The 10,285-nt window shown below is 43.9% G+C and overlaps 1 protein-coding gene across 3 annotated transcripts in view; it reads right to left on the bottom strand.

The window, feature by feature from the left end:
* Positions 1–861: 861 nt before the first annotated feature.
* PPP2R5C (protein phosphatase 2 regulatory subunit B'gamma) overlaps positions 862–10,285 on the bottom strand; it is a 1,141,542-nt gene continuing 1,132,118 nt past the window's right edge. For all 3 annotated transcript variants that reach the window (XM_069208343.1, XM_069208345.1, XM_069208344.1), the window contains one exon: positions 862–3,570. In XM_069208343.1, coding sequence (XP_069064444.1) covers positions 3,439–3,570 — 132 coding nt within the window. In that variant the 3' untranslated portion in view covers positions 862–3,438. The remainder of the gene's footprint in view (positions 3,571–10,285) is intronic.

The following is a 10,285-nucleotide window of genomic DNA, read 5'->3' as shown; positions in this document are numbered from 1 at the left end:
AACTGCACTCCTCCACATCGTGCTCGGAGCTTAAACACCACAAGCAGTCATTATGCAGGTCCGTCACCGACATACGGCCCGCACTCCCTACAGGGCTTAGGCCCGGATTTCCTGGGAGGAGACATAATACAAAGTATAACCTTCTGAGAAACAGTTGCTCCCTAGAGCCTGGAGAAAAAAAACGTTACTCGAAGGCACTGAAAAAAGGGAACTGATGTTGGCGAGGACCTCTTATTGCCTCGATGACATGAGACGGCGTCGCAATGGAGTCGGGCAATCGTGACGTCCTCGTCAACGTGCAGAGCTTCGAAGAAAATTTTCGCCGAATGCTGGCGCATTGGGAGATTTCATTAGGTAAGGAATCCACAGGTAGTTGCATCCATCAGAAATATATACATATATTTTTTTTTGGGCTCTGTAGTACACCTTTGGGAAAGGCAAAGTAGTCAAACCCATGAACCAAACTTAAAATTGCACTTTCGAGAGGAGAGCATTCTAATTTCCATTGCATTCTTTTCTCTTCAATAAGGTGGTTATGTCTTGTGTTTGCTAAGCAGCTATTAGACATAAAATAACATTAGGACACCAACGTTGTAAAAAGGTGTTTCACTTTTTCACTATGTATGTCTAGTTTGCATAACAATTAAAACTCAAATGTTCTTTATTTAGTTCATATAATACACCATTTAAAAACTAAATAAAAGCACATTAAATGGCAAGTGTATGTAGTTTTTCATCAAAAACAGAATGCCAATCAAAAAAACATCCTGAATTACAAAATGCCAAAAATAGATACACTTGAACTTAACATCAAAAAGGTACAGACATTGTCTAAAAGAAAAATAATTGTGCCACTTAATCTAAGTTGCCATTTCTAGTAACTTTTTATTCTGTACATGGGACCATTTTGTACAAAATAGTGAGTCTACGGTTTTTATTACTTATTACCATAAAACAAAATACGTGTATATACAATATTAAAATAAAGCCATACTAGCGCCACACTGAAGACACTTGTTATATTACTGTTGATGTCCCTGATAACCAGGCATATTACAAAAAAACTAACAAAAAACCACACACACATGAAGGTGTTTAACACAATTGAGGAAGAAAATCATTCAAACTGGCAAAGTTCAGTTATATTTCTGGAAGCAGTTGTTTCAACAACTGGAATTTAGCGTTGATTTTTATGCCATTACACTAGTGGCATCTCTTTATCCTTTAACAAAGAAATGTACCATGGACAACAATCAAACCTGCATTTAAATTGCAGCTGAAAAACTGAATGACATTTCATTTTTTTTGGTGAATGTTGTTCTTCAGTGAACAGGAAAATAATCAAGACACAGATGTTCTCATATGTTGAGCTTTTACAAGGTTAACCAAACATTGATACAAACATTTTCCTAAGGTAAAATCAAAGACTTTCTTTCCATAAAAGTTTTACCCAAGCATACTTAACACCACAAATTAAAGCTCGCCAAAAAACTTAGCTTAAGATAAAGTTCAAACAATGGTATATCACACATACATTTAAAGAGCACCCATTTTCATTTAAAAGGAGAAGGCATCATAAGCTTTTGTATATTTAAGTTATCATAATGGTACAGCACATACATTTCAAGTTTAACAGGAAATATCCATTTATTTTCAGAATTATATTCATTTGTCAACCTGGAGATGGTCACGTACTTTGTCTGGCATTTTAATTTCCTCACAAAGTGTTTCCTTTCCACATACAGTAAATTAGACGTTGGTAAAAAATGAGAACATTTGTTTTAATTGCAGAGGCACCCCAATAAATGCTCAAATGAACATTTAAGAGAATGCTCAAAGTATGGTAACTAACAAAAAAAAAAAAACACTTTTTTAGAAGCAATATTATAACTTGATATACATACGCAGAAACCTCATTGCATTTTAAAGGCAAAAAAGTGGAGTAATCAATAAAGAAAAGGAGCTTTTGAAACAGAGCACTGCATTAAAGCTGGGGGAAAAAAAGTAAAATACTGGCCACCCTGAGAGAAGTCAAATAGAGGACATGTCACAAAATCTTAAGAGAATGTCCCACCGCCTCCATGTTGAACAATTCACATAAAAAGCTCAAACATGCTTGTACATCTAGTGAAAATATAGCAGCATTGAAAGATCAACAGCAACACATATATTTACATTGTTTGCATGGTGTTTGCAAAAATGTGCTTGATCAAAATCAAAAATAGATACAATCTGTAAAATCTCTGCAGCTATCACCTTAAACTTTTAAACACACATTTCACAAAAGGCAACATATCGGCTTATTTCAACAACTAATTTAAATCAAATTATACACTTGTCACAATATTGGTATTTGTGTTTTTCAAGAGACCAATCCAGGGCCCACAGATAATAATGTACATTCACATTTTACAAAACGGCAAACACCCTTCCAACTAAGAAAAAAATGCGCTTTCAACTCAGGTGACCATAACCTGCCTCCTATAAAATGCAAAGCTCTCAGAGCTCAAAAATGATGTGCATGTTTGAAAAGGTTAAGAAGGAGAGCAGCAGTAAAGCAGTATTTTATTCAAAATTAAACACATTTTAAAAATACACATGAAAGGAAACTCTTTTCAAATGTAAAACTGCAGACAGAGCAATGCAAATAGATATGTCTGCACACGGTCCCTCCACCAGTGCAGTTTTGATGCTTTAACAATTACAGGCTAAGATGGCAAATATGGCTTTATAAGTATGTAGAAAGAACTTGGACGCAGTACGCACACACCCACAGCAAAGGAACCTTTAAAGGAACTAAATTACAACTGTGTGAGGATTGTCACAGAAATCCACGGTATGCAAGAGTTCTTATGGTATAAACTGTTTGGAAACAGTTTAATTAATATTAGTTAATTCAGAACAGTTTCATGAAGTGCAAATAAAGGAAGGGTTTGCATGGAAACTGTTCAAAAGGACTGACACGCAGGAAAGAATTAATATAGATAATTTGAAATTTGCAAAGCATTTGACAACATGAGAATTGTACAATGCTGAGTGCAAAGGAAGAAAATGCCACTGTCACAGTGCTCATTACTGATAATTTTCAAGGCTTCAAATTATACTGGAATCTCAAAAAGGACAACATTTGGAATTTATTAGTGAGCAAACAGTTTATTCAGACTTCACTAGGTTTGTGTGAATTATACTTTGATTTTGTAATGATACAACAACGAATACAACTTCAATACTTGCCACATCAAGGTTCCCTATGTAGAATTGTATGATTTACCATTGTTTGAACTAATCTTGAGCAGTGTATGGTGTTAAATTATTGCCTACGGAACTGAGTTGAAGAAGGTTTTGACTGTATAGCTGATGGTATGGCACAAAAAAATAGTTTTTTTGTCTGAGAGTCCAGAAAAAAGTTTTTGTCAAACAATGTTTCCCCAATGTAGTCTAATGTCCATCATGCGCTAATAATTCATCAGCTCTGCAATGCGACTCCAAGGCTTTCATGGTGTAGATATCCTGAGGCAGTTCCGACTTGCGTCGCACAATTGGACGTTCCTTTTTTATATCTTTCAATGCCTATAATTCAAAAAGGGAAATCTGTTATTAATCCATCAACTAACATGTCAGAATGAAAGCAATTACACCTGACCATTTGCAAAGTGCACAAGCGAATACACATTTAAGTACAATAATTATTCATAAACACCTCTTCTCACACTTCGATATCAACCTTGAAGAAACTTAGTACTCTTCTGCATTTTAATGGAGTCAATGCCTTCTCAATGACAGCAACCAAACTCAAACTCTGCTGCATTGTTTTAATTTGGTGATTTTGATTTAAAGTACAAGTTACTTACCTTCGGCAACGAAATATCTGGTAGACATATTCTAGTTGCAGATTCCTTACCTTAGAATTTCCCCCAGGAGTCAGACTGGATCCGGAGATTTTTTCTTCGAGCAATACCCTTGCGCGTCGGCAGGTGCCGTCAGTCGACTCCGCGGGCATCGTTGGCGTCGTGGTCGCCTTATTGACGTCAGGAGTAGTATATAGACTCCGCCCTCGCGCAGTGACATCAGTTCCTTTCATTCCGTGCCACGCGCTGATCCAGAGAAGAGCTACCCTGGTTATTTTTTGGCCACATTCAACCGTTTTGTCGAGTTTTTTAGGTGAAACTTTGGTGCGTCGAGGATGTCCCTGAAGACCGGATTCAAGCGAGAACTGTCATCGGACGATGTTGATGACCAATCCTCTTCGGATTTGTCTGTGGTGTCTTGAGCGCAACCACGACCCGAAGTCGTGCTCGGAGTGCCGGGCCATGCACCCGAAGTCTTTGAGGGAGCGGTCCCTAAAGCTAATGGCGGCCCGGCACTCGACTCCGCGAGGGTCCTGGTCTCGCTCGAGAGGAAGGTCTCGAGATCGGTCGCGGAGTCATCACTACTCGTCTTCTTCTAAATCCTCGGGTCAAGGAAAGAAGAAGTAGTCAAATAAGTCCTATCGCTCTCTGCCTTGACCCCATTGCTCGGCCAATGTGACGTGGTAAGAGCGTCCACGCACAAGGCCCCCGCCCTCGGAGCCTGCGTCTGATTCGACTCCGCGCTTCCCGGAGCCAGAGTGACCCCCGCCCAGCTTAAAGAGTGGTAGTGCAGCACTGAGCCGGACTCCTAATCCCAGCCATGTAGGTGTTTGGTAAAAAATGGGAAGTAGCTTGATCTTCCTTTTTGAATTTTAGTACCCATTTGGCCACTGGATCATTCAGAGCACAGGGAGTTAATTCAACAAGGTGCTTCAGCATCTCTTGACTCACAGGCACCACGGTTCGATTGGTGTGGCTAATGGATGTAGGAAAGTACCCTACAATTGGCATACTGGTGCACCCATGTAAGTCCCTAGTATATGGTATCTAGGTACCAAGGTCACTGGGACACCATGGTTTCCCCATGGGCTGCAGCACGTATTGTGCCACCCATGGAAGTCCAAGCAAAGTGTCTATGCAGGCCTGCTATTGCAGCCTGCGTTAAGGGGTGCATGCACCCTTTTCACTACAGGTCACTGCACCAGGTCACTAAGTCACCCCTACGGCAGGCCCTCCTAACTCAGAGAGCAGGGTGCAAAGTACCTGAGTGTGAGGGCACCCCTGCATGAGCAGAGATGCCCCCACAAACTTCAGATCCATTTTCCTGGACTTCATGAGTGCGGGGAAGCCATGTACTGGACATAGGTCACTACTTATGTCTAGCTACATAATGGTAACTTCGAACCTAGGCATATTTTGTATCAAACATGTGGGAATCATACCCCAATACTGCTGCCAGTATTGGTTCTATGATTCCATGCACTCTGGGGGCTCCCAAGAGAACCCACAGCTTTGCTCCTACCAGTTTGCAGGGCTTTCCCAACTACCCCACACTGCTGCCATCCAATAGACAGGTTTCTGCCCTCCTGCTTTTTAAACAGCTCAAGCCCAGGAAGGTAGAACAAATGATTTCCTTTGGGATAGGGAGGCAAACCCTCTCCCTTTGGAAATAGGTGTTAAATGGCTTGGAGGGAGTAGACTCCCAAAGCCACTGATATGCTTTTAAGGTCACATTTGGTGTCCTCCTTGCATAAACCAGTCGGTACCAGTTCAGGGACCTCCAGTCCCTGCTCTGGTGCGAAACTGGACAATGGAAAAAGGAGTAACTACTTCCCCGTCCATCACCATCCCAGGGGTGGTACCCAGAGCTCCTCCTGATGGCCACTTCACTCTGCCATCTTGAATCCAAGGTGAGCAGAGGCCTCTGGGAGCATAGGTGACCAATCCCCCTTCCAGGGTTATTTAGGGTCTCCCTCTTGGGTGGGTCCTCAGATTCGATGTGCAAGATTCTAGCAGGACTCTTTGGCAACGTTCACTTCAACTTCTGCCCACTGGGATCGCAACTGGACTTCACAGGAACCTACAATCTGCAGCTCCAGCGATGACTTTGCTATGAAACATTGTTTTTCTGGCTCCTTCATGAAACTGCAACATTTCCCCAGCTGTGCATCCAGTGAGGGCAGCAAGTCTTCAGTCTGCACCAAGAAGCAAGATGGAATCTCCCTTGGAGTGAAGGAGTCACTCCCCTGGATCCGCCGGCACCAATTGCAACGACGACCAGCTGCGTGGGTGGGTCCTCTCTCCTGCAACTCTGTGTGGACCCAGCAACACAGGCGGTGGCCCTGATGGTCCACTTGGTCCCCTCTGCCAGCTGTGCAACTTTGGAGGTGGTGAGTTTTTGCCTCTCCTTGCAGGACAGTAACACTGTGTAACCAAAATCTTGCAGCTACCAAGGCTTGTTGGCTGTTCTTCGTAGGGATCTTCATGCTCTGTGTAGCCCCTGCCTCTTGCACTCTTCCCTGCAACGCCTGGTCTCCTGCCTGCTGCTCCAGCAGCATGGGACTCCTTGCCAGGTGTGCTGAGTAGGCCTCACTGACTTCTGTGCCTGCGAGTTGCCTGTGAGGGCTGCATCCACAACTTCTTGCTCTCCTGACTGCTGGGGGACGCCTGGGACTCCCCTCCTTGGGTTGCGTCCCCTTGGACCTTCCTGGTCCCGGAAGCTCTGCAACTCCTCTTTTGCAACTTTTGCCTTTTCCAAGGCTTGTTGGGGGTTTTTCCACACCACTGACGGACTGCAACTCTTCTTCCGACGTGGGACATCGACTGCATCACCTCTGGAACTCTTCCTCTGCTGCTGTGCTGCAGAGCAGAGTCCTGGACTTCACTGTCGAGCTGGCCCTGCATCTCCAGAAGGGTGGATAGTAGCTCCTGCCCCAAACGGAGAGTCCAACTCGAACTGGACTTGGTCCCCTTCATTTGCAGGTCCTCTTTTGTCTGGATCCATCTTCTGTTTCTTGCAGTCTTGCTTGGATCTTGCACAGTCCTTTTACAAAGTTTCACTGTGGGTTTGGCAAAAAACAGGTACCTACCTCTTCGCTCCTGGTTGCTGGGGGCACTCTGGTACTTACCTTTAGGGGTTCTCAGTTCCTCCAGCTCCCCTCTACAGATTCCATTTACCTGGGTGGGGGTCCAGCATTCGCACTCCATTTTAATAAAAAATTAGTATATGTTTTGGGCTTCCCCAAGGATCACTATCGACCATTCTTATTGCATTGTTTTCTATTGCTTTCTATGCTCATTTCTAATTACTAAGGTGTATATAATAGTGTGTTTACTCACCTGCTAGTAGAGTATTGCCTACATAGGATTTGTGTCAATAAAATCAAGGACTTTTATTTTTGTAAAACTGGGTGGTTCTTTCATGGGTGTAAGTGTTGTGTAACTATAGGGGGTATTGCTTGTGCTTTGCATACCTCCTAGATAAGCCGTGGCTGCTCCTCCACAGCTACCTCTAGAGAGCCCTGGCTTCCTAGAGACTGCCTACACCTCAATAATAGGGGACACCTGGACCTGGTATAGGGTGACAACACCATAGGTGCACACCACACATCAGTGGACATAATATGATTCTCTGTTATTAACTACGTATATACTATTTTCTATTTAAAGTCTGATATCTGTGTCTAATGTCCTTGTTGCGATGCCCTGAAGAGGCCCAGATGCGCACCTCATCCTAGCCTAGAGTGGATGCATCCGTCACCACTGTGTCCACAGCTGTCGGAGGATGCAACAATATAACTGGGGGATAGGTGCTTCTCCACCAAAGTCAGGTCTGCAGTAATGTCTTAGGATATCACAATGATGTCCGCCAGATCTCTCTCATCTTAGAACCAATGCCTGCTGAGGAGCCCACTGGAGAGTCCTCATGTGCAAGCTGGGGGAAGGAGGAAATCAGCAGAACAAGAAACATCCGGAATAAAATTTGAGCTCCCTCTCAAAACACCTGAAACATATCTCAAATATCTCTGATCCTCTGGGGAGGAGGGAAGGATCGAAGTAATGTGTGCAGTGCTGCTCCTATGAACAGGAGGATCCGAGAGGTCTTAAGTGAGACTGGGCTTGTCCATGGAAAAACACCAGGTATGCCATTGGCTGCATGTGAAATGACACAATCTGAGGCCAGCTGGCTGTGAGCAGCCATTCATCCAAGTAGGAGAATACAGAGATTCCATCTCATGTGATGGGCTGCAACCACTGACATCACGTTTGTGAATACCCGAGCTGCCATTGTTAGTCCAAGCTGGAGGGCCGCAACTGCCTGAGCGGACCCTGACATAAAGCTCAGGTACCTCCTGAGCGACTGCATGGTAAGTATATGGAAGTACATAGCGTGCTAGTAGTCGAGGAACACCACCAGTCTTCAACTTCCAGCACCAGAAGGACATAATCCAGGGACAGCATTCTGAACTTTCCCTTGCGGGTACTAGTTTAAGATGCTGAGTTCTAGGATCAGGAAGAAGAATAACAACTTGGCTAATTTCTTGCCTAATAAACTCAACTGCTCCCTTCTGCAGAAGGGCTGCCATCTCCTGCTGCAATATATGGAGATTTTAAACTGAAGCAATAGCAGTTGAGAGATCAGCAAAGAGTGGTGCTGGAAAGGTAGGAAATACCCTTTTTTTCTACTATCAGCAGAACCCAGTGGTCTGCAGTAATGGACTTTCAAGCCCGTAGAAAGGACCATACCCATCCTCCCATGGGCAGCATATGTTATTTCACAAGGAAACTAAAGTGGCTTTCTGGCTTTACAAGCTGTGGCGAAGACAAAGATGGCTGCTGGGTCTAATAGCTATTAGCTTTGTGCCTGAACTGCAGGAGCAGTGGGTTGTGGTGCTAGGGAAGGTGAGAGGGTTGGAATTGCTGAAAATTAAAGACATTTGAGAAACCTTAACATTTTTTATCCTGGAGGCCAAAACATTCAAGCTGTAACCCTCCTACTTTTAAATATTTGCAAGGCAGCATCTAATTTGGCAGGTGACATGTCAATTGCATCAGAGAAACGGGGTTGGAGCCTACTGGCTGCCTCTTGGAGGGGCGGTATTGGTTACGATAGAGCCAGTGCTGGTAAAAAGCCTAATGGTAAAGGTCTTGGTGCCAGAGTGTGTCCAGTTGGTATTAGATGTTTTCAAAGTTGACAAAGGGGATACTTGGTGCTGGAGAACCACCGGCAGAACGCCAAGCGGAGTCCCAAAATGTCCCATAGGATCAAGCTGTGCACCACAGGTGATCGATGAATGCCAAAACATTTCAGTATGGAATAGAGGAAAATGGCCGAACCAGCTCCCTGTGCCAAGAATTCCTGATAATCTGGCGCTGGCACCATGAAGGGAATTGGTGACTGAGGGACCAGCGCTGCTGGAAGAGGTCCTTCGAGCAGAATTGTATCCATAAACTCCTGCTCTGCAAGTGACTGTGCAAACAACTGGATAAAAGACGCTTGCCTTTTGGACCTCAAGTGATGTAAGGGAGACTCCCCTCCATGCTTTTTTCCTTGTATTACCTCTGCTTCTCCTTGGCGGATTTACAGGCAGGTGAGTAGTGAGATCTGGAGAGAGACTTCGATCTGGAGCAGAAACAACATTGACCAGACGCTAGTTGCAGGCTTGCATTTCTTTATAGCCTTGTAGTTCATGCTGTGGCACCACTTGCACAACCTTGAGTCATGCCTTAACCTGAGAAATCAGAAGGATACCTCGAGGTAGTCAGTAATGGACAACTGGTAGCCACAGTCAAGACAGGTCTTGAATCCTAACTTTTACATAGTTAACAAACTGCTCTGTATAAGTTTTTTGAGAAAAAGAATATCAGGGAAAATCTCTGAAGTGACAAAATCAATGAGAGAAGCTCAAGATTCATATCGGAGGGCAAAAAAACTGAAAAATAAAAAATGGAACCGCAATCGGTGTGCGCTTCATTATTGAATGCGCCATTGTTCAGAGTGCTTAATTGTAGCCACCCCGACCTACCAGTCCAGAAGGCGTTATGGAATAGTTTTTAAATCAATGATGGCACCTGGGATATTCAACAGCTGAGAAATTACCAGCTAAAATAATCCATCGGATAGGTGGTGCATTCTTATTGACTGCAGATGTACAAGCCTGGACTTCCGTTCTCTTCGATTAAGATACACTGTAGGAAAGTGCCACTGTTGGCATGGTTAACCCCCCCACTTTTTGCCTAGTGTAGATACCACCTTTGATTGAAAGTGGGCTGGGACCCTGTTAACCAGGCCCCCGCCCCAGTGTTTTTTCCCCTAAAACTGTACCTCGGTTTCCACAATTGGCAAAACCCCGGCACACAGTTAGATCCCTTGTAAAAGGTACCCATGGTACCAAGGGCCCTGTGGCCAGAGAAAGTCTCTAAGGGCTCTAGCATGT

This window comes from Pleurodeles waltl, chromosome 9 (genome assembly GCF_031143425.1).
Source record: "Pleurodeles waltl isolate 20211129_DDA chromosome 9, aPleWal1.hap1.20221129, whole genome shotgun sequence".
NCBI classification, from domain to species: Eukaryota; Metazoa; Chordata; class Amphibia; order Caudata; family Salamandridae; genus Pleurodeles; species Pleurodeles waltl.
The sequence above is the reverse complement of the archived record's forward strand: the minus strand, read 5'-3'. Positions and strand labels throughout refer to the sequence as shown.